Below are 25752 nucleotides of genomic sequence, written 5' to 3' on the forward strand. Positions count from 1 at the left end.
TTGCCTCTACATCTATAAAATCGTCTCTTGTATAAAGTCCTCCCTGAACGTATCAGAGGGATGGGAGGCTCCGTCTCTGCACTCACCATACCCCCTAGGTGTCCCAGCACATGGTACATGCACTGTTTGTCTCCCTGCCTTTCATTCATCCATTCAGGCCATAAATATTTGCCATGTACCCAACAGGCACTGACCTATGTACCTTATAAACACTGGGATACAACTTTGGGAACAAAATACACCGACAGCCTATCTCAGAAGTTGTTTAATAGATGTCTGATTAATGAGAGAATAAGTCAATTCTCCACTGTTAGCCGATGTTAATAAGGAGAATAATAGCTCTTTGGGTCTACTAGGGGACCTACTTTGTGCAGTTCAAGAACTATGATAATGAACTTAATGGCAAGCTTCACAATTCACTTTCAGCTATTAAAGCATGCAGTGCAGACATTGTCCAGATTTTGTTCTTGCCTTTAGCATGGTATATCGTTCTGGGGGCTCAATACTGCAGGAAACTCTGAACAGAAGCAACTCTCAGGGCAGCAAAGCCAGAAATGGTCTCCAGACAGAGCACAATGTTCATGTTTATCCATGCCAATTAAAACCACAAAAACGGGGAAAAAAAAAAAACCCAGGAAAAAAAAGTTGTTTTAAATGTCCTTGGTCAAATAAAATCATTAAGCACATTTGTAGTATTTAATAGAAGTTCTAAAATTAAGTGCAGACATCCATCTTCCTGATTGCAAAACTTTTTGTGACAGAGCATACTACTTTGCTATCTGCCAGGAAAAAAACAGCCCAGCAGCCCAACTGTCATGGAGATGAGGGCCTCCCTTCTTCAGCAGCAAAGAAAACAAAGGCAGATGAGAAAATGGACAAAATTAGCCCTGAGGGACTGAGGGGGCTAGTGGAGTTTAAACTCTTAAAGGCGGCTTTAAATAGAAGGCTACCAGTGTGACCTTGAGCAAGCATTTCCTCTGTGCCCTTGTGGGGAAGGCGCACCATCATGGCGGCACCCGGAGGCTCTCCATGGGAGCTGGACAGAGGCTCCCCAACGCCAGCTTATGGATGGGAAGTTCCCACCCATCAATGGCAGAGCAGAGCAAACAGGGACAAAGCAGCATTTGGGACTGTGCCCGTGGGTGGGTCATGTCTGTTAACCATCCCTTCTTGGGAAAGACTGCCTTGCACGCTCTTCTTTCTTTTACTTTTTGTTACAGAAATGTCATTTCGTTTATGAAATGATTGAGACGATAGGGTTGTTTTTCTTTTTAAGTATACTCCCACCTGTTTTTAATGAGACCCCCCACTCCAGAACATAACACATCACTGCTTCCCGTCTTCTGTTTCAATGTGGCAAAAGCAGGGGAATGAATGTCTTCCAGCAGCCCTAGGAGTTCAATACCTGCCCTCGAAAAGACTAGCTGTGTGATCTTAGCCAAGTTCCTTTACCTCTCTGAAACTCAGTTTCCTCATCTGTAAAATGGGTATTATTGAACCTACCCCCTACTGTGCTCTTGTGATAATTAAATAAGAGTATACAATGCCCCAATGCCTGGTATAGAGAAGGTACCCAACAAGGGCAGTTTTCTCCTTCCCCTTACCCACCCCTCAACTTATAAATACCCGTATCATATTAGCCATCCCTAACAAGAAATGAGTACAATACTGCACATAATTAATTAGTAAGAAATAACTTTACCACTGTATTTGGCATAGGACTGGGTTCAAACTTGTGAATGTGAGTTTTATAAATCTGTTGAGGCCCAGAGCAGCAAAGAAAGGAAGGCAAAGGATACAGCAAAGAAAGGAAGAAATAGTCCTGGATTCCAAGTACTCAGTTTCTGCCCTGAAACACTTTTCCCTGTTACTCACAAAGCTGGTCATAAGACTTCCTCTGACTCCCCAGTAAATCAGGTACCTCTCCACTGTTGTTTACCAGATCTTTCTGTCCCTTTTCTTCCAACTCAATACAGATATCATCTGTATGTCATTTGCATGAGACAGTAAGCTCCAGGAGGAACATGTCTCTGGTGTTGTATCTCCAGTGTCTGGCAAAGGCCCTGGAACTTAGTAGGTGTTCAATAATTATCTGCTAACAGATGAAGGGATGGTGAATCCAGCTGTCAGAACAGACTTACACATGAAATCAGGAGTTGAGGATGGTATGTAATCAAATGCCAGCTCTAATATACTCACTCTTTTGCAAGGTCACTTTGCCACTTTCCCCTTCAAAGGTGGATTCAATTTCTCCACCCATCAGACCATGTAACTTCACCACATAACTTGTTTCACCAATGGGACATGAGCAAATGTGATGCAACCAGAGGTTTGCACATTGGTGTTCATCCTCTCTTACTGATGGCAACCCATCCACCACCATGTGAACAAGTCCAGGCTAGGCTAATGGATGAGAAGTGATAACATGTGAAGAGGATCCAGTCATCCTGCCAAGGACCCAGTCATATGAGGCCATCTAAACCACCTGACTCAAGACAAACCCTCCAAGATAAGAAAATCTGCACAGAATTGTGACCAACGATTCATGCCTATTGTTTGAAGCCAACAACATTTAGGTTATTTTATTAAGCAAGAAAATCTTACCAACACCGTAGTTCATAGAATACATCCCACAAACCTCTCCAAAGTAAGATTCTAGGTGTTTCTGGAAACTAATTTCTCTGACTTTGGATGATAAAGAAGTGGGAGCTGAGTTGGAATGAGGGGATGGAGGAAAAACAGAGACTAGTCTTAAAGCTCCCACTGGGGAGCTCTGGGCAAGTGGACATCAATTTTTGTTAAACACCATTTCTGAAGGAAATGGGGAAGAAGTACCACATTCCCTGTGCTGCAGTCCACAAGAAACAACTGGCCTGGCACCTCTGGCATGAGTGCTTTGGACCATCAGCTTCGGAGTTTTAGAAATTGTAAAAAATAAAAAAAAAAAAGAACATATCACCATGTACTTTAGCAGAGCTCAGGAAACCAGGCCCAAGGGCCAAGTGTGTCCCACAGCTTATTATTATAAATAAAGTTTTATTGAAACATGCCCATGGCCATTCTTTAAAATACTATCTTTGGCTCCTTTCATACTATAATGACAGAGTTGAGTAGTTGTGACAGAGACCAGATGGCCTTCATAGCCTAAAATGTTTTGGTTTTTTACAGAAATGATTTCCCAACCCCTGTAATGGAGTAATCAGGGTAAGTTTCATGAAGTGGTTGGGTCCTAACTTGAGTCTTGAAGAAAAGCGGCAGTGTTTATCTTTAGTATAAAGAAATGGAGAATTGCTAAAAGAGCTTACAAGAAAGTATACTAAGAGTATAATTGATGTTACATCACTGTACAAAAGTCATTAAGTTAATGATAACATAAACCATAACCGAATGTATATACCATTTACTATGTGCCAGGTACTGTCTGTATGCTTCATAGTAACTCACTTTATACTCACAAGATTATGAAATATACAGTATTATTAACTCTGTTTTTCCAGATGAGAAGAGAGAGACACTGAGAGTTAAAGATGTTTGCCCAAGGTCACAAAGTTATTAAGTAGCCTAACTAGAATTTAAATCCTGGTGTTCTCACTCTAAACTCCATAATTAATATAAAATATGATGAAGGCCAAAAGTTTGCATAAATTCTAGCTATGAGCAATGAAGCTGTTTCTCAAGGACACATGAAAATCAACTTTATCACTTTATATTGTTGAACCCTCTTGGCTAACCACAACACATGTTCACTTTATGTACTCTGTATCTCTTGCAAAAAACTGCCATTGCTTAGCTGGAAATCCCCTAAAGGGGACATCCCAGTGGCGCATTTAGTGGTTATGTTGCCATGGTAATATTATGTCAATGCAGTAGCCACTGGCCATTCCCAGAGATGGACCATAACCTATTCATTAAATTCTGAGTCTGAAACTGCCACCTGTTCCTTAAGAAAGTGGAAGGTTGTCTTCTGCAAACAATAGTCAGTAAGGCCATCCTGATAATGACAGACTGAAGCCACTTTGGGCATTACTTCTTATAGCTGTCAACTAGGTTCTGTTGGAGAGTCCTATTTTAGAGCAGAGGCTCTGGGTTGGGAAACTCAGAAGAGTGATCTTTGATCTCTAGCCAAAAAAGGCCAGCCCTTATAGGTCAATCAGGCTCCCATCTGCTGGGAGCCCAAAATGATAACATGCATTAGACTCATTATAAACAACCAAAGGAAATATAGGCATAACTCCAGAAGAGAAGTTGTTTCTTGATTCATTAGCTCATTATCACATGGGAGAGATTCCTAATAGATAGTCTCTAATATGATTACCTTTTAACAGGCTAACAGAACTTAAACTGATATGTCTCTTTTAGAGGGCATTTTGGCAACGTGTATCAAAAGTCTTTAAAATATTCAAAGCCAATGACCTAGGAATTCCAATTCTTTTAATTTATCCTAAAAAAAATGATCACAGATATACCTCAAGGTTATGTATTAAAGTATTATTTATAACAGAGAAAATCTGCAAACACCTTAAATGAACAACAGGGAATTCATTAAATAAACTATGATATAACCATAAATTACTCATTAATGTTCTAACAACACTTAAGCAGTTATTTAAATTTTGGTCATGAAAGATTATTAAATTTAAAAAGCAGATTAAAACCGGCATGCAGCACAAAATTCTTTTACATATATATATATATATAAACCAAAAATAACAATACACACACACACATATATTCATAGAAAAAATAGACTTAACAGAGGTTTTCTCCCAGGGTAGAACTATGGTGGTTTTAATTTTCTATTTTTTATACAATAAATTTTGCACTGTCTTAGTAACCTTCAAAAATGCTGTTATATTTAATTTTTTAAATTGTATTTCTTCTCCTTCGGCTGTTACATTATACTTTGGCCTTACGGTTTTCAGTTCTGTGAATTCTACAATTATATTTTCCCAGTAAGCCAAAACGCAGACCAGTCTTTCTCAACAAACCCAGGGGAAAGGCAGTCCATGTTTTCAGAGACGTACCCACAATACAGAACCCCTCAAACCTCAATAAGTCTGGCCAGCCTTCTTGGCCTCTTACTCTGTTACAAAGCTATGCCATAACATGACTTTGAACAGCTTCACCAAGTTTATCAAAGTTGCCTGTGCTGGTACGGGCTTTGTTTTTGTTGGGGTTTTTCCTAAAAAGAATCCGAGTTCAAAATTAAAGCAAGAGGTCAGGGAATTAGCTGACTAAGAGCTGATTAAAACAGTGTGTACTGTACAGACTGTGAAACAGCTGAATATTGTAGGGCCTGGAATCTGGCAGGGACGAGAGATGCTGGATAATTTCTTTTTCCTAGGACATAATGGGAGCAGGTAAGCTGAGTTAGAACATAACTGCATTCCAATTTCTGGACAGGACATGACTTAACATTTTTTGAAATAAAAGAGTGTCTTTTAACTTTCAAATGATCACTAGGAAAGGGTTTATTTATATGTTGTACAAGTGGACAAAGTAAACTGGTGTTTGGTTGTGGCTTTCTCAAATCTCAAGATACACTTAAGCAGGTTCAGCTAGCAATCAATAATAAAAGTAATAATTAGACGCACAAATGTTTTGCTTTTTCTCCAGCTGCCAAGTGGCAGTTGTGTGAACTTTCCTGACCACCTTATCTGAAGCTACTAGAGGAAAAGACACTCCTTGAAAACAACCAACACAATCCCAAAGGCAGAGAGAGAGATGTTCTCTAAATTAGCCTTCCTCAGTACAGTAATCCATGTTTATTCAAGTGGCTTGAAAAGAAGGGAAAACTCACATCATTTCTTTTAGTAGCTGAGTGACATTCCTGTGTTTGTTCAGCCTATATCTTTAAAGTACCCACTACACGCCAGACTGTGTGTGAGGCTCTGCACACTCAAGCTAGGACTCCAACTCTTCGTCATGGACAGTAAGGCATTCAGTGTGGTAGACTTCATGCAAAAATGAGCCCGTTTCTCCTTATCCTATATTCCTGTCTTTTAAAATGTGACTTTGCAGCACCTTGCATTAGAAAGTTGAGTTTATATTTCTACCTTTCCAAGTATCACTGGCCTTATGTCTTACTTTGGCCAACAGAATGTGTCAGCGGTGACGGTGTGCCATACATGAGCCTAGGCCTCAGGAGATCCTGGATGCCTCTGTTCTTTCTTCCGGAACCCTGCCAGTGCAAATAAGCCAGTACCAGCCCAATAGGCATGAGATACCATATGGGGGCGCATCAAGAGTCATCAGCCAACAAGTGCCCTCTGCAACCCCCAGAAACACATCCAGCTAGTGAACCCATAGCTGACCAGAGATAGCATGGCTGAGAGCAGGTGACCATCCAGAGGAGGCTGGCCTCAAGTGCTACCACATAGAACTGTAGGCTGAATGAAAAGTGGCTGTGTTAAGCCATTCAGCCTTAGGATGGTTGTTACATCACAGTGCCTAACCCAGACATACAATGACAATGAAGCTAGCTCTGACAAGCCAAATACAAAATGCCACAGAGCACCTGAGGGGAGCACCTGTAATGTTATTGCAACATGTTTACCACTACAAAGAATCATCCAGTGGAGCTATATAAAGAACAGGTCTGACCAACTGTAGGATAGACCATAAAGAAGTTATCTATCTACGGAAGGGCTAGCTCAAGACAGCAATAGTTCCTTTGAAAAACTATCTGTGGATGAGTTGGACTTGTCTATGAAGTCATTCTTTGTTTCTTTTCTCTCTTTCAAAAAAAAAAAAAAAGCAGCTCTCTCATTCAATTAAGACTGTTGGACTCGATAGCAATTGTCTAGCTTGATTCAAAGCAGCCATACCCTCTTTGACACATGTTCAGCCTCCACTACTCTGCAGGCTGGAACGTTAAATCCAGCTCTCCTGAATTTATGACATGCACACAGTAGCAAGTCCCTACAGGCTGAAAATCAAACTGTAATTCAAAGGCCACAGGGCTGAGGAAACAGCCAGAAGATAAATCCCAATTTCAACCTTGGATTCTCAGCAAGTTGATTTAGTGCATTGTCAGTCATATTTAAAAATAAAATAAAACTACAAAGACAGCAGACGGCACGTTTTAAAGAGAAACAGGATGATGCTTTTCAGGACTCCTTCAAAAAGCTCTTGTTACCTGCAAAGAACTGTTATGTTATTTTAAGGGCCCCAGAACATTTGGCCCCAATCAGTCATTTGCAGAAGTTAAGGAATTTTTAACTCATGAGATATAAGGAAGAAATTAAACCATCAAGTCCAGCTGAGACCATCACACCAGAGGTGGCATTACAGGTGGCAAAGCAACCTGCTTCTGGAGCTGAGCAGGTGACCCCCACAGGACACAGGAGCGTGGATACTCACCTTACAGCCCTCACAGGCGCTGACCCCATAGTGGTACCCCGATGATTTGTCCTGGCAGACGAAGCAGGGTTTGTACACACGAGGGGGAGGAAGTGGAGACGGAGGGCTTGGGACCAGTTCCTCGGAGCTGGTGCTCTGTGTTTCAATCGCTGTGGTGTAGACAGGGTGGGGAGTAAGGGGAAGGAGAAAAAAGAGAAAATGTGTCATTTCTTTTTCACCAGCGGAATCATAGGTCTCTGCTCCCAATTCAGCAAGAACACCAGCAAGGATAGGCCCACAGAAACACTCGTCATTGTAGGCACAGCAGTGGGGATATGGACATCGACGTGGTGCTCTGTAGTTCACAGAGCAAGCCCATTCACCTCTCTCCTTCACAGCGTACCTCAGCACTGTGAGGGAGATGATTTTAGGATCCTGCTGCCCTGGAGAGAAACAAACTCAGAGGAGTGCCAAGACTCCTCCGACATCAACAGGCCCAGTGGTAGAGCCAAGACACAAAGTCAGATCTTCACACTGCAAACCCCAAGCTCTTTCTGCTCTTCTGTTTCCCCTAGCTTCTGAATCATGTAGAGTCTCTGAAAGGACTTCTTTGACCCTGTTGCTCACTTAACCAAAAGTAAATTTCCTAGGACAAATCAAGAAAATGCCATAGCAGTCATGTGACAAGCATATGAGGAGGGCCTGTAGCATGCAGCCATGACGGATCTCCACTAATAACAGCACCTGGAAAACCTTTGCTACTACACCAAGACTGCTCCTTGGACCAGCAGCACAGCATCACCTCAGAGATTATCAGCAAACATAGTATCAGGCCCAGCCCAGGCCGAGGGAATCAGAATCTGCATTTTAACAAAACTCTCAGATTGCCAAATATACAATTAATGTTTGAGAAGCATATGCTGATGATGCCAGAGTCACACTGTTCTTTGTCTTAGATTTAAAAATACAGTATTCCCCATTTCATTTTTCTAAACACCCAAATAGGAATACATAAAATTTAATACCCAATGGCTCTCCCATCCCTTCTCTTCAGATTTACGTTCCAAGTCAAAGCAAGACCCGGCCCTTCTCCAACCACAGGCAAAAATGCAAATAAAGTTTGAAGGTGATGGGGAAGGGAGTGTGGACTCAAAGTCATCAAATAATGTTCCAGAATATTCCAATCTCCAAATTTCTTTACAATATACAGGATAGTCCCCACATTATAAGATTTCCAGTTGTTCCATTACTCACAATCTCCAGACTAGGTATTCTACTGACTTTATTGTCCTATAGACAAACCTTCAGGAAGTCAGGGCAACTCTACTCCTTACACACTCTGTGAATCCATCCTCATCTCATAATCCTGCTACCATGCTAGGCTAGCAGGCCACCATCACCTCTCACCTGAGCTACTACCACAGCCTCTTCAATGGTCTCCCTGTGTCTGTGCTTCTATCCTAGGATCCCTTCTTCAAACAGTCAGATAACTGTTCAAAAAGTTAAAATCAATCCCTCTCCCTTACATGTCTAAGGCCCTCCAAGAGTCACCAGTTAGGTCAAAGTCAATCTCACTGCTGTGTTCAATAAGGCTCTTTAGGATATGCCCCCTCGCAATATCAACATCACTGAATTCAATCATTCTCATTTATCAACTTCTAAATACTTGGCTTCGATGCCAGCTCTTGGATAGGCCAAGCTCTCATACCAATGTAGGCTGCTTACCATTTCCCCCACCTGGATATCCTCAGACTTCACACATCTGGTTCCTTTTCATTTCTTAAATCTTAAAGCAAATGTCACCTCCTCAGAGATAGCTTTTCTAAGTAAAATGCTCCTCCCTGCTCCTAATCACTACACATTATTTTCTGCAAAACCCTACCTAGTATCAAAGTTTAGAAAGTCTATGTACAATTTTATATTCTACCTCTGTTACCTTCCAACTATGGGTTTCATGAGGCCAAGGAACTTATCTGTATCATTTACAACTATGTTCCAGGCCAAGAAGAGATCCTGGCACCTCTTCTTAGGTGCCAGGTAGGTTATCGATAAATGGTAGATAGGCTATCGATAAATATTTGTTGAATTAACACATGAACTTTTCCCTATTCCTTATGCTTCTTCATTCTAAGTACCAAGTGCCCCTCTAATGTGTTAAGGTAACACAATTACAAATCAAAGAGCTTTCATATACTCATTTGCTTCCTTAAAAAGTTAATTATCCATTTTGGAGTAGAATCAACTATAATTACAGTATTTTCATAATTCAGAAGTATCTTGGAATGAATTCATTACAGTAATGCAGGTCTAGGAGATAAACCTACTACAGTCCTTACTGGTTAGAAGCAAGACATCCGGGACGAAGACAGCCCTTACTCTGGGTAGTTTGGCACAATTGTGACAAGTATGCTACATAAAGGTTGGCATCTGAGATGTCACTAAGGCCTATCAGATCAGCTATCAAGCTGTAAATGCAAAAGCAGTCCACACACTAATCAGCTTCACTGAAAGCAAATTAGTAATAATGACATCAACAAGAAAACAGTACTTGTTAAAAGTACAGAATAATCTATCGCTCTTTGTTAAAATGTAAGAAAAACAAACATGCAGAGAATCACCCCAAACCTTCTACTTAGAGAAAAACATTGTTATCACCTTAGCATACATCTTTCCAGACCACTTTTCTATGCAGATAAATGATTTTGGTGTGTTTACTAACGTGGATTTATAGCATAGATTTTGTTTGGGACTCTGTTTAACTTATGTCATGAGTTTATTTCTATGTCCATAAATATTTTTCCTGCAAAACAGTTTCCATTATGATGAAACTCTTTGTAGCTAATCTCAGCACATGCCTATTTAAGATAGATTCTCAGAAGACGAATTACTAGCTCAAAAGGTATGGTTATTTAGAAATATTTTGTTAGTTTTTAATTCACGTTGATAAACTGACTTCTAGAAAGGCTATGTCATTCCCAATACATCAACATAAGGAGTCCTTCCCTAAATGCCTCCCCAAACTCTTGGATTAGTTTTATTTGTATGGCTCTGCTTCCACCCAAGTGTTTCAACAACTCTGAAAGAATTGTGTCATCACCAGCATGATCAATCCTGCATTGTGTTCTCCACAGAAGCAATGTGGGGTGTGTGTGTTTTAATGTTCTACTTGCTCGTGTATTCGCTCGTGTAGAACAGCTAATCTGGCTTGTCTAGGAAAGTTGTAAATAGAATTCTGTTAGGGCTGGATTCAGCTGTCAGAGTTATGCCCTGAATTTCAAAAGTGGGTGGTAATTTCCATAAATATGTCACTTCAAATACATGTCCTAAAGGGAATCCAGCATTTCACCCTCCCAAAGAGAGGAAGCAGAACTTGGGCAATTTAATTCCCAAGAAATTTAGGGCAAAGCACACTTTTGAAAAACAGGGAGACCTTAAACACCCCAAAACATTTTACAAGGTTTGGTAAAAGCCTTTTTCTATGGATAAGAGTTGCTTAAAACAAACAAATGAACCCAGAATGCTTTTCCTGAGCAGTTGCCATGAATGGAGAAGTTCTGTTGTAACCAATCAATAGTGATGGCTCTAGACTTTTATTAAAGCTGTGGTGAGGGACGCCTGGGTGGTTCAGTGGTTGAGCATCTGCCTTCGGCCCAGGACGTGATCCTGGTCCGGGGATGGAGTCCCACATCAGGCTCCCTGCCAGGAGCCTGCTTCTCTACCTCTCTTTGTGTGTTTCTCATAAATAAATAAATGTTTTAAAATAAAATAAAAAAATAAAGCTGTGGTGATTTCAGCAGTAATGTTTGTATGAACCTTCCCATATTTGTGCAGTGGATGTTCACGTGCTCATTTTTGGAGTGACCATAGTATGCCAGGCATTGTGTTATATTCTATGGAAGGTGCATGGTATAATGGGTATAATGCCTTGGCCTTGATGGTTTCGCCTGATGGATAGTAAACCAACAATGAGAATATAATACAGCCAGTTCTCTAACCTGATTTTACATTAGACCCATGTAGGGAGCTTTTAAACATTCTAATGCCCAGGTTGTACCCCAAAACTATTATGCCAGAATGTCTGAGAGTGGGAGTCAGATATCGGTGTTAAAAACAAAAACAAAAACAAAAAAAACATCCCGGGTGAGTCCAAAACGTAGCAGTTTGGGAACCACTGATAAAATACAATTACAGGGAGAGCTAAAAGCCTTATTGAGCCCAGAGAAATCACAGGAGACTTCCCAGAGGAAGTGACCAGGCTGTGTTTTGAAGGATGAATGAATTCTTTCTATTGAGGTTTGTAATCTGAGTCCTACAAATGCCATAAATGAATCCCATACAAACATAAATAGAAAAGACATATATGACAAGAAATAATCATCTTCAGAAAAATTGTCCCACTGGTGGTAAAGAATTCAATACTGGTGCTATATATACACTCAAATATCCCCTCCAAATTGATAATCGATGGTCCTGTATTTCCTTTGTGTGGTCTATACCACAGAGAACAATGCAAGGCAAAAACAGAAAAGCAAATCTCTGTGGTATGGTTGAATGCCAAAGCTAGCCTTAAGCAAACTCGTCAAGACAAGTTCTAGAATTACAACCAGGATATGGCATCAGTATAAACGCACATTTGTACTTTAACGCAACCTCTGGACTTTTCAGTAAAATATACTTTGGCAAAGTTTATTAGTGATCCCCTTCCCCTCCTGTCCCTACCTCCTCCCACCCCCCACCCACCTCCTAGCAGCACCACCAATAAAGACAATGGGAAACCAGGGAGGGGGGGCAGCCTATAGCTTCCCTCTCACTAGCCATTGTTGGTATTTAAGAGAGCTACACAGTGCTTGGCCATTGATCTGTTCACTGTCATCCTGCTTAAATCAATAATCTATTAGTCCCTTTAAATTAGAGTTAGATTCATCAAATGCCCTTGAGAGGTCTCAAACATTTTGTTCCTTATTCCAGGCAAGCACAATCAGTCTATGGAATGATAAAATTTTTGCTCGAAAACTCTGCAGGCTCAGCAGACAATGTGTCCTGTATTAGCTCATTCAGCGATCTCAGGCAGGCCAAAAAAGCAGTTTTTAGACTTCCCAGGGGGAAAGAGGCTTGTGTCATTCAATAAAACAACTGCACTCCAGCCATCCTGATGTGATTTCAGTTTGGGGAAGCAGTCTTTGAGGAATAATTTGGATCTGTTTTTTTGCCTCCTGCTTTTATTTATTTCCTTGCTTACTTATTGACTTACTCAGTCTGTCTGGTGAGTGCATCCCCAGTAAGCAGCAGCCTCCAATGTGGCATCCAAACTGCTAACCAGATGGGCTGCCTTGCTTTGTCAGGGAATGGCCAAGACACAGGAACTTCTGCTCCTCGAGTGAGATGGATGCTTGTCTCCGTGGGTCCCTGCCCAGAGCAGAGTCAGCACCAGGGGTGCTGAGGGGGCTTCTCTGGGCTGCACACATGCGAAAGGAGAGAGTGAGTTGAACTCAAACCTGCGCTGACAGAAGCTTCTAGCCCCTATTTGAGACCTTTCCATCCCCGCAATGTAAAGATGGCTGTCACTGGGGAAACAAAGCTAGAATCACCTTCCTTCTGGAAAAAATTCATTACAGGTCTTGTTTGCCTTTAAATTATTGTTCCTTGTGATCCCTGGGTGCTCAGCGGTTTGGCACCTGCCTTCAGATCAGGGCATGATCCTGGAGTCTTGGGATCGAGTCCCACATCGGGCTCCCTGCATGGAGCCTGCTTCTCCCTCTGCCTGTGTCTCTGCCTCTCTCTCTCTCTGTGTCTCTCAAATAAATATTAAATGAATGAATGAATATTCCTCAAAGTGTGATCCAGATCAGCAACCAGCAACAGCATTCCTGGGCGGCGGGGGGGGGGGGGGGGGGGAGGCATTTGCTTAAAATTAGTGACTTTCAGACTCTCTAGGTAAAGGACCGTTTCTAACTCCCTCGCCCCAGCCCCTCGAGGGGGTGATAAAATCCAATAAAAACACGTCCCTAGGAGAAAAAAAAAACACATGCACACAAAGTGAATTTTTGGGAAAAGGGAATAAAGAATAAGATGCTTGAAACGCAAGCGACACCTTAAAGGAAAAGGAAAGCCGTACTCGACATAAAACTACTCTGTCAAGCTGCTGTAGAAGTTTCTAAGCCGGGCTGTCCGGGCGGCCGCGATGCCACCCTTCCTGGGAGCAGGCGGCTTAGGCAGGGCAGCCTTCGGCAGGTGGCACGGAGGAGACCCACTCTGCGGCCTTCGACTTCAGAGCTCGGCAGACAAAACAAAAACAAAGTAAAGGGAATCTCCACCGACCGAGCCGGTGTGAGCGCACAATACCAGCGCTCCCAAGTGACTGCCCCAACCCTGGGAGTGAATTCATCCCCCCAAAGAAAAGAAAACTAAAAAAAAAAAAAAAGAAAAGAAAAAGAAAAGAATTAACGCTGTTGCCTGTTTAAAAGGACTTGGCACTTGCGAACCTAACTCACCTGAGAAAACACAGTATAAATGTCCTTGTTGTTACAACACACCTGAGTGTCATTTAAACACACAGAAAGTCTCCAACAATAGCTCCCTTCACGATTCCTAACATGCTTGGCATTTTTCTAAAGGTTAGATTAAGTAGCAGATAACATTTTTAAGAGAGAGCACAGTATACTATTTTTTTTTTCCCTTTGTGAGAACTAATTTAGTGCTGCCTAAACCATGTTGACAGATTTCAGGATTTTATGTGGGGCCTGATTAGCAGCAGGCAGGCATCAAACGTCATGAGAGCCCTGCCTCTTTACTAGAACCTTCGGATGATTAAGACAGTATTTTAATGCACTCTCTGGGCAGCTGAACCTTAAAAGAAAAAGGAGTTGTAAAGCAAAAGGCATTTCCTGCATGGCCCCGGGGGAATTTTGAGCCCAGAGCTCCGGGACCCGGTGGGAGGGAGTAATTTCAGCTAATTAAGGGAGAATAGCAAAGTGTTGCATTTGGTCAAAACATTCAGTGGGGCTTCATTTTTGTTGGCACCAAAGAGAGCCGGTCTGGATTTTTCCCCCCTTTTTCTGTGGATTCACTGCAGGATTGCAGGGCCCACAGCTCACATACATTAGGGAGAAAGTCAAAGGAAACGCCAAAGTTCAACTAAAGTACAAGTAATTAGAACCAGATTCTCCGCTGCCTGCGTGTGCGCGTGCGCGTGCGAGCGCGGGTGTAGACGTTTTATTGAAATATAATGTACACGCCTCGAGACGGTAGAATGGGGGAGGGGGAAAAAAAGCTCCTCCAAACTGTCGCTCATTTGATTTTCCTGTCGCCTCCTCCTGGCGGGGGTGGGGGGTGGGGGTGGGGGGGCGAGGTCAGCTTTTGATCGTCTTTCAGTAGAAGCGGTTTGTTTCCACACGCATGGGATTTGCAAATCTGTGAATCGCATTGTGAAGTTAGGTAACTGCCAAACAAGAAAACCTTTGCTTTCAAATGGTCTCGCCTCACTCTGGTGCTGGCTTTGTTATTATTAAGCAGCTCCAAGATTAGTCCTGGGTTTGGGGCTGGCAAAGGTTGGGGGGGTGGGTGGGTGGGGGGGGAGGAAAACATCAACGCGGGGCTCTGGCAGTCTTGACTCAGTAACCTGCCCGTGACCCTGAGGAGTGTGTGTTTGCCCGGGTCACCCGGGATCCTGGCCGAGGGCTGGAGCTGGGTTATGAGAATCCCTGCTATTCTGACCACACATGCAACAGGTGCTGAACACAGGCAGGGGACAAAAGCAGGGGCGGGGGCGGGGGGGGGGAGACTTTGATTTTGGAGTCCTCATAGAAAAGCCTTGCTTTTCAAAGTTTTGTCCCGGGACCAGCAGTATCGGCATCACCTGGCAACTGGTTAAAAGGCAGGCTCTCAGCTCCACCTGCGACAGGCCTGCCGAATCAAAATAGGCATCTTAAAACAAAAACAAACAAAAAAATTTTTTTAATTAAAAAATAATCCCTATGCGTGTGAACATTTGAGACACCGTGACATGAAAATGTCTTATTACTGCTCTAATCTTCCGAGAATCCCAGTTTGCTGAGTCAATTTGGCGTGGAAACTGTGTCAGCTTCCCCCTTGCACAGGTCCTTACTAAATACCCCACCTTGTTAAGTACTTAATACATCGAGAACTTCAGGCGGTGTGTTTAGGTGTGTTTATGCTCACCAGAAGCCAGAAGCCTTCCTTCTCTCCCACAGAATCCTGGCAGTGGACTGTAGTTGGCAGCGGGTTCAAAGTTGCACAGGAAGAGCCTGAACTAAAAGTATCTGCTATTTACTGAGCACTTACTAGGTGCCAGGGGCGGTGCTAGTTGCTTAATACCTATTAACACATTTGACTCCTCCCCAAAACGAGGGGAAGGGAAGGGACCAGGAACTCCACACCTTAGGATTAGGAATTTAAAAAAACACCACTCTCAGCCTTTACAAAAGAGGCGGAAATGGCTTAATATCTATCGCTATTACTTTATGAAGATCCACAGCTTTTAACCTTCTCATTTATTTTCTTTGCTAGAAACGTCACTGGGTCTGCTGGTCTGGTCAGGCCTATTGACTAAAATTGAGACCTGCAGGATGTGTACCCCCCTTTCTTTTAAGTCATGGTGATAATTTTCCAAACACTGATCTGATTCCAGACATGGCTAAATTCGACAAGATAGTTTGGGCTTTAAAATGAGAGAGAGAGAGAGAGAGAGAGAGAGAGAGAGAGAGAGAGGCTCAGCATCCACTAATCACTCTATATCATAGCTACACCTGCCTGGGCTCACGGCCAGCAGTAGAAATTACTCCTGGGACGGACTTTTACCATGGGAAGTGCTGTCATATTTTCATAAGGGACCATGACACGTTCAACACCTACATTTCATTTTGATAATATGCTTTCTTGCTTCAAGGAACATAGTCGAAAATTATCTCATACGTTGTTTTGGGTGACGTTTTTAACAGACGATGCTTTATATCACTATTTTCTAGGACATACTAAGATAGCTTATGACAGGGTTCAAATAAATTCTCCCTTAAAATCACTTAACGGGCCGACACATCTAACTACTTATTAATGATCTCAACTGAGAGGCATCCGAAATGGAACTGCATTAACTGAGCAAATGCTGGAACCAGTCTCGGGAGTCATGTATAGATGAAGCTAATTGCATTGCAATATTAAGGTCCCCCTGAAGAGTTTATCTCAACACCAAATGATTCAGTTCAATATTCTACTTCTAATCAGGATTCCCATAATTTCTAAAAAAGCAATTATTGCACTAATAAATGACATTCTATTATCTGTTCAAATTTCCTGCACATAAAGTTGATTAAAACTGTAGCACTAAAATATATATCATCTCAGATACAAAATTCTTTGCTTATGTATTGCTAATATATACTAAAAACCACAGTGATATCAGCCTAACAGAAGGGTTATGAAGGGATACTTTTTGGAATACTGTATTTAAAGGAGAGGATAGTGAAATTATGCTGTATCACATGGGGATTCTTGCTATATCCCGAGAGCTGAGAAAGCTCAAGTTTGGTGGTGACACCAAAATTGAGCCCAAACTACCTTTCTCAACAAAATGATGGTCTGCTTACTTGGCTTGTAAGTCGGCTGCAAAGAAGGTTTTTGCTTTTGTTTTATTTTTATAGGTACACACTCATGAGTGGTGTCAAAATAACTTTGAAACCCACATAATCCTCACTGGGTGGGTTTTCTTGGGTCCTAAGAACTACAACACAGAAGCCTGCAGAAAACTGCGCGTAGGAAGTGATGGGAAGGGCATGGGCGTCCTGCCAGATGAACCTGGATTTGGGTCCCTCCTTAGGCACTTACTAATTTAATGGCCATACAGTTTTCTCTACTTTTCTGAGTCCCAGTTTCCCTTTCATGAAAATGCAGATAATCTTAAAATTCTTGTGGGTGAAAGGGAGACAATATTTGCAACTTCCCTGGCACACAGTAAGTGGTTAATGAGTGACAGCCAACCCTTACCTCCATCACCCTCCCCCAACATTTCCCTTCTATCTTTCTTAACCCAGGGAGTGGTTCTTAACCAACATTGATTTTGCCCCCCAAGAGATCTTTTGCAATCTCTGGAGACATTGTGGCTGTCATGATTGGAGGCTGCTACTGGCAGCTAGTGAGTGGGCTGAGGCCAGGGATGTTTCTAAACATCCCACAATGCACAAGACAGCCCTGCACCCTCCCTCTCCCCCAAATGAATTATCTGGCCCAAATTACAAGGAGTGCTGAGGCTGAAAACCTCAATCTAGGGTAAGGATGGTACTTGTGGGGAGACTTTAGGACAAAGCTGTGGAAGAGCAAAGATGATGATTTCCTGCAGTGCCAGAGAAGTGGGCCCAGCATCCTAGCCGGCAGAAGGCCTATACTAGGTTCCTAACCCTGCCACATACCAGCAGTCACTTTAGTTTCCAGAGCCTCAGGTTCCCGAATCTGAAAAGTGGAGATGGCAAGCATACTTACTACATGGCAGGGCTGACACTTTGTGAACTCTATACAAATACATAAAAATAACAGCCAGAACTTCATTATTAAGGTATTTAGGGAAAGGTGGGTAAGTCCTATCTGAATATGACTAATATTGTTACCTGAGAAGATGACAGAAACATCTCTAGAGTCTAGTCAAATAGTAACATAACAATATTAATAGCTAACATTTATAGAGCATGTACTGTGACCTAGCCTCCAGCCCCCATTCTGTTCTAAGAACGTTCCATATAGTAACTGGCTTGATCCCCATAATGACCCTAGGAAATAGGCAGTCTTAGTATTTTGTCTTTACGGGCAAGAAACTGGGGGCACAGTGGTTACATAACTGTTTAAGGCCACACAGATGGGAACCCATGGGCAGGGATGGGGATGCAAATGGTCTGGGGTTCATGAGAAGGAGTGTGACCACGGTGTTGGCAGAAAATAATGACGCCCCTACGACCACATGGAACTTCTCCAGCAAGAGGCTGACATATTCCCTGCCAGCAAGTTTGAGAATATACAGACTACATCTAAGATACACACACACACACACACACACACACACACACACACACACACACTTATCCTAGCATAAAGACCAAAAGTAAAACTGGAAAAGTAAAAAAGAAAGAAACTACGCATAGAGAAATAATGCCCTCTTTTCTTTCCAGTCAGAGCAATAAAGTAGGAAAGTCCCCCAGAAGCAAACACAGGAATTAGAAGGCACATACACACCCACACACACCCACAAACCCCTCCCACATCTTCCCTGCCCTGCCGAGAAACCAACCCCCAGCAGGCAGAATGGCAGCAGCTAAAACCAAGGTTGCAGAGGCCTTTGGCGGTGCTCCAAGGGCGTGTGACTACACACTGTCGGGAGCAGTCACTCAGGCCAAATGTGACCTGCACAACTGCCAGCTTTGGGGGCCGGGGTGGGGGGTGGGGAGCAGCTCTGGAAGCCCCACCCCTGAGCTGGTTTCTCCCCTCTTGCCAGTGGGCCATATATACTCCTCTAACCAAAGCTTAATTGGCACAAGAAATGAAAGCAACATCCAGAATTCTAAAGTTGTGCCATGGCTCCTGGGTCACTGTCTACAGATCTGGAATTCTCCATGTTAGGGGCTGCATTACTCTCTTCCCAGGAGGACCAGGGTGGGTGAGAGAATAACTAGAAAAAGGATGATAGAGAACATACTCCCTGCACCTTCTACTTACCTAAGAAGATTTTAACACATCAGGTCAAGAATGATGCGCTTGGGGACATTTAAAAGAATCTGAAGTTTCTATATGGAATGAGGTTTATGGAAATGCTGTAACTGTTGTGTTTCTCTTTCATAACTGATTTTTTTCTCAATGTTTCTTGAGAAGAATGACAGCTTCAAAGTGTTTTAATTGTAGTTCTTAAAAACTACAAAATGGCTAACTCAAAGAAATTTTCACCAAACTTCCCATTATGAGCAGTCCCCAAGGTCGAGTCTTTTTTGGATATTCCTTCCTTTAGGGAACTTTCCAACTTTACAGATAAGCCAAGGCATGTGGTTGGAAATGTGTCTGGGTTCAAATCCTAATTCTGCAACCTGCTGTGTGACTGTGAGCAAGTTACTTAACCTCTCTGAGTTTCAATTTCTCCTTGTATACAATGAGAGTGTACTCCTCATTGGGTCATCGTGATCATTAAATTATAAATCATTGTAAAGTGACACAATGACAAGCACAATGCCTGTCACATAGTATGGTACAGTTAACATCACTAAGGTATCAAGAATACACTTGTGTTGATGAATCTCAATGTTCGTTCGTTCTTTCTTTCTTTCTTTCTTTCTTTCTTTCTTTCTTTCTTTCTTTCTCCTCTTTTCTTTTCTTTTCTTTTCTTTTCTTTCTAGGTTTTATCTATAAATAATCTCTACACCCGACATGGGGCTAGAACTCACAACCCTGGAGATCAAGAATCACGCTCTACTGACTGCATCAGCCAAAGTCCCCTACCTTCCCATCTTTCTTCTACACTACGCTTTCATGTCTTGATTTGCTGACCTTCACTTCCATTTTCCCATTTTCCTTGCCCAAATAGCTGTCCTTCCTCACAGAAGAGATTCTTTACAAGCTTATACCAGGAAAGCAGTATGTGTCAGCTCTACCTCCTTATGATCTCTCCCAACTCCCTTTCTTCCTAGCCACTTGGGCATTAAGCCAACATGCTACTACAATCCTCTCTTCATGGGTTCTCCTGGCTCATCCCTTCTTTGTAAGCACAGCACCCTCAGAGACAGCTTCCTTGAATATCTCCTTACGTACTGCTTGGTGCTTAAGAAAGTGCCTGGCACCCAGGAGGGGCTCAATTCACAGTTGAAAAACCGAGCGAGTGAAAGAAGAAAATCTGTGCAAAAATTCTCATATGCAGGACACCTGGGTGGCTCAGGGTGTAATCCTGGGGTCCTGGGATTGAGTCTTGCATGGGGATCCCCACGGGGAGCTTGCTTCTCCCTCTATGTCCCTGCCTTTCTCTGTGTGCCTCTCATGAATAAATAAACACAATCTGAAAAAAAAATTTTCATATGCAGTATCAAACCAATGATGATTGTTGTGGCCAGTTCAGGGGAATGTGCCAATAGCACCCACTACGTGGCATCGGAGGACTCATGATGTGTTTGCTCTCACGTTACCCCCCGTGTGCTCGCTTATGACAAGAGCATGAAAAAGAGCAGGCTTTATTATCATTATCTGTGTGTTAATCTCCATTATTCACAGGAGGAAACTGAGGCCCAGAGAAGCTACAAGACTTCGTGAAGGTCACACAGGGAATGGCTCGATCTAGAATGGGCTTCCTGAATCCACGTAGGGGGTTATTATAAATGAGAAACAAAGCACTCGTTTATATTCCGAGGCCTCTTATTAATTTGTTAATGTTTTAGGACAAGGTCAGCAAACTTTTTCTGTGGAGGGCCAGGTAGTAAATACTAGTCTTGAGGACCATATGGTCTCTGTCACAGCGATTCAACTCTGCCACTGTAGGAAGAAAGCAGCGCTAGACAAGACATAAATGAACAGGCGTGGCATGTTCCAATAAAACATTATTTATAAAAACATACTACAAGCCAGATTTGGCTTAGTTTCCTGACCCCTGCTTTAAGATAAAGGAAATTAAAACTATCCCTTCTTATAGTAACTGTACTTGTTACTATAAAATCCATGCTTTTCTTTGCTTCCAGGGTAAAGATAGAGTATGACAGCCATATGTCACAGAGATGTGGGAAGTATTTTAAGGATGCTAACACTATAGTGCATATAGTATTTATATGCACTATAAATGTGTAAGGTCTGCACATTTCCTTCAAAACTAACCTCATGTACACATTTTTATTAGTTAGGGAGGTCAATATGTCTATCATAAATACAATTTAAAATTCCTTCCTACATATTCTGTCTATTGGGATTATTTATCGTGCCTTGTTCCCTGGCCCAGAGCCAAGCAGAATATGGGAGTTTTAATACCTTTAATCCATTACATGGATTTTTTTTTTAGAGCTCCATAAGACAAAATAAAATGCACTCTCATGGTCATATATGCAATAGACCTAATATACCACTTAATATTTCATGTCCCATTTTATATTTCAGTTGTGATGGTTTCCAGCTTTTTCAATGTGCAAAATGACATATTTTTCAGCCATCTTTTTGCTCCAATTTTTTTTTGTTTTGTTTAGAGACCGGACAAATCATAAGCAATAAATCTCACTGTGAACTCTCAGGGGTGACTATCATTGCTCCCCGATATTCTGAGGAGGTACTTGAAATGACTGTCCGCTGACATATGCCACCCAGTCCACTGCGATGTGAACTGGTCATGCTTATTTTCAATTAGGCCGTGTTGCCTTGCATTGACAAAGAGGTATACATTTATTTTTACAGCTATTTGTATGGTAAGCCGCCTCCACATATGGCCTGCTCAATGAACCACACCTCCAGGAATCCACGCCAATGTATAAGGCCCTTCCTCTTGAATCTGAGCTGCTACTGTGATTTCTGTCCAACCGACAGAATGTGGCAAGAGTAATGCTGTGTGACACACGAGGCTAGATCATAAGAAGCCTCGCAGCTTCCATCTGGGTTTCCAGGAATGCTTATTCTAGGGGAAGCCATATACAGAGCCCTGTGACCACCATGCCATAAGGAAGACCACATCATGGGAGGAGGCCACAGGGAGAGAAAGATGCTTATGGGGGTTTCTACCCATTCCAGCAATCTCAACTGGGGAGCTGGACACATTGACAAGCCTTCTTGAACATCCAGCCAGCTCAAACCCAGAGATGAGTCCAGCCCCGGTCACTTCCAAATTGCAGCCATGCGAAAGAGCCCAAGTGAGACAGAACCTTGAAAGTTAATCAATTGTGTTTTAAGCCACTTAAGTATCGAGTTGGTCTGTTACATAGCAATAAGTTAATTAACTCTATAATTATTAATTAAAGATAATTTTGGCAGAGTCATAAAGAACCTGCAGAAAGGGCTCACTTCAACTCTTTGAGATTCTTTAGACAAGAACTTGACATCTCATGTACTGTGCGCTTTGCATGCATCCCTATCAGGTACAAGAGCAACGGAATAATTCCATCTAAAAAAATTATTAAGAAATTCTGCATGAAAAGGAGTAGGATAATTGCTCAGCTATAAATTCCAGGACAGTAATGACTAAAATATCATAGAATAAGGCTATTAATTTTTTTTTTCAAAAGTTGACTGTAATGCAGTGGGTCCTTTTTTTTCTCAAACTGCTTATAAAACTCATTCATATCCACCTGAGCCCACATGTGAACACCACCTGCCTCTCACCTGCACACACCCTCTTTTATTTTGAGATGCAGATGTCTGCTTATAGGGTCGTTGTATTTTTATTTGTTCCTCCAGGGGACAGATTGAATTCTTCTCTCCACACTGGACATTGTGGTTCAAAATAATAGCAAAAGACCTGCAGATAATGGGCTATAATACTCACTTGATACCCACTAGAGGAGGGTTTAGAACACTTGCTCTCCGTTACCTTTCGTGAAACATCTGTTTCATATGAGCCAGTTAAAAGTGCATACATCTGTAAATAATAAGCCTGTGTGTGCACATAATTTAATGAATTAGGACATAAAAAGGAATTGAACAGTAGGGGCACAGCAATTAGAGTAACTGCCCATTTTGTTAAAAATGTATTGTTTCCAGCTTTCACTTGGAAACCCTCCTATTATTCTGTGGGTTCTGAGACTTCCAACTTTCTTATTCCCCCTCCCCACAAAGCAAATAGGAGTTTACTTTGCATAGTTGGCAGAGGGAAGGCAACCCACATTATGCAAAGCTAGGATGGGAGCTTCCAACTGTTTGCTCCTACTTGGGAGACCTGAATTGGGTCCCAGAACCGGCCTGTGCCTGGGAACTCTCATCTGTAAGAAACAAAAGAGCAGTAACAGGGCCCTCCCCAGGTGACATAATTCATTTTGTGCACTTGGCAGAGATAATATACACTTAATAAATAATTACGATGATGGTAGTTTTGCAGTCTCATGAAAATCAATCACAGCTTGAAGTCATTTGGGGCCCAGGTGGATGGAATAGACCTTGCTCAAATTTTCTCTTGATTTTTGATTTGGTCTTATTTCTCTTTACCTTCTTGACATCATTTCCTAGGATAGACAATAAAAAAAGGGGAGGAGAGGAATGACCATGTCCTGGGTAACAGAAAATCCATTCCCAGGATCTGAAAACAAGTGCCAGAAGTCCAAGAAAACATCCCATGCCCGTTCAGGCCAGCTTTTCAGCTAACACATGGACAAAGGCTCATCTTAACAGCCAACTTGTACTTCCCAAGTTTTGACAGCTCTCTGCAAGTTTACTTCGGGTCTTCTAAGAGACCCCAAAATATACACATAAATCAAAGACCACTTGAGATGTTCTGAATTTTATGTTTGTTACTACTGAACTCTTCACAGCATATTTCCTGAGCACCTACTGTGTGCCGGGCACTGGGTTAGGAAGCAGAGTATGCCTACGTGAGCAGGAGAAGGTGCCTGTGGGAGAGACAGCATGGCATTCTCTAGAACACACAGTGAGCCTTCCCTAGAGTGTAACCTGTTCATCTCTGCCTCCCTGAAGTTGAAGATTTTCAAATGAGTTGAACATAGCTTGAAAATGTTGGAAGACACTGTGTGTTCATTTGAAAGCCAAGAGGGCACAGAGCACAGGAATAGAATTTGATGCTACCTGAGATATGATTGCTACAAGGAATATAATTGAAGTCCAGAGCACCGGGATTCTGGGAAAATCTTGGTTTAGCTCTATAGTTAGTCAATAAGTGCTGCTCTGCATTTGCCAGGCCCTAGGAAAACTAGTTCCACCCAGAAGGAAAACAAGTTAAACAATGACCCAAATCACCACCCTAATATTCTGTTTACATTCCACTCCCCCAATCTATTCACCATCTACATAAAGAGATAATTAGAGCTCCTTAATAGCAATAGGAAAGAAGAAGGGCTAAAGGAAAATTGAGAAGGAACAAATACTGGGAAAGTATTAAGAGTATGGAGAGCTGCACTGTTCAATACAATAGTCACCAGCCACATGCAACTACTGAAACCTTAATAGATTAAAATGAAATAAAAAATTCAGTTCCTCAGACATATTAGCCACATTTCCAGTGCCACACAGGGCGAGCAGCTACTATATTGAACAATGCAGAATTATAGATCATTTCTATCGCTGTAGGAAATTCTATTGGACAGCACCGATAACTAGTATACCAAGTGGTGGTGTGCTTGAACATATCTATTGACTTAACCATAATTCATTCAGTACTGACCAGGTACTAAGTGTTAAGCTAGGACTGGAAAACAGAAAGACACAATACCTGACCTCAAAAATGTGCCAGGTTAGAAAGGGAACACAACTGATAATACAAAACAGAAAAAAACACAAGCACAAAAAAGGAGAAACGGGTAGACACACAAGAGTAGCTAGGTGTTCCCTGTAAAATTTTTCAGCTTTTCTGAAAATATTTCAAAAATACTTTCTGAATAAAATATGGGGGGAACATCTATTTACTGAGTACTACAGGGTCTTTATATACATTTTTATTTAAGTCTATGGTAAGCTTTCAGGGTAAGTAGCCTGGATCCATTTTACAGATGGAAAAATGAGGGAATCTAGAGCTCTAGCTCCCACAGCAGAGGCAGTGCATAAAGAATGTCCAGCTCCACTGCATCACACATGAGCACAGGGGCACAGGACAGCGCTGTATCCCTATAACACAGGGCAGCATTTCCAGATTTAGATCCACTTCCATTCAGAACCTACTATATGATCCCTTGATCTCTCTCTTTTTTTTAAGCTTTTATTTATTCATGAGAGACACAGAGAGAGACAGAGGCAGAGACACAGGCAGAGGGAGAAGCAGGTTCCATGCAGGGAGCCCGATGTGGGACTTGATCCTGGAACTCCAGGATCACACCCTGGGCCGAAGGCAGGCACTGAACCACTGAGTCACTCAGGGATCCCCAAGAACCTACTATGATCTCTAGTAAGTCACCTCATTGCATCCGTCTGTCTCTATTTCCTCAACATAAATAATTCAACAATAGTTTCCAAACAACTGAACAAACAAAACCCCAGGTAGAACATGGCATATAAAAATCCAAAACACAGAGCACTATAATGCATTTCAAATGTACCTGAAATCACTGAAATAAGAGCATTATGGGAAAGGCTAATAATAATTATTTATGTAAATGTCATTAAGCAGTAATAGTTTTGTGAGGTTTGGGACCCTCTACAGAAAACACATACTTAGGGGAACCCTGGGTGGTGGCTCAGTGGTTTGGCACCTGCCTTCAGCCCAGGGTGTGATCCTGGAGTCCCGGGATCAAGTCCCGCGTTGGG

General features: G+C 42.1%; 1 protein-coding gene across 5 annotated transcripts in view; it reads right to left on the reverse strand.

The window, feature by feature from the left end:
* RARB (retinoic acid receptor beta) overlaps positions 1 to 25752 on the reverse strand; it is a 722113-nt gene that overhangs the window by 135735 nt on the left and 560626 nt on the right. For 4 of the 5 annotated variants that reach the window (XM_055320911.1, XM_055320915.1, XM_055320912.1 and 1 more), the window contains one exon: positions 7363 to 7511. In XM_055320911.1, the coding sequence (XP_055176886.1) occupies positions 7363 to 7511 (149 nt within the window). Of the gene's footprint in view, positions 1 to 7362; positions 7512 to 12592; positions 12655 to 25752 lie in introns of those variants that run through there. The other variant, XM_055320914.1, reaches the window with a different exon arrangement.

The sequence above is a fragment of the Nyctereutes procyonoides genome, unplaced genomic scaffold (assembly GCF_905146905.1).
Source record: "Nyctereutes procyonoides isolate TBG_1078 unplaced genomic scaffold, NYPRO_anot_genome, whole genome shotgun sequence".
In the NCBI taxonomy this organism is placed as follows: domain Eukaryota; kingdom Metazoa; phylum Chordata; class Mammalia; order Carnivora; family Canidae; genus Nyctereutes; species Nyctereutes procyonoides.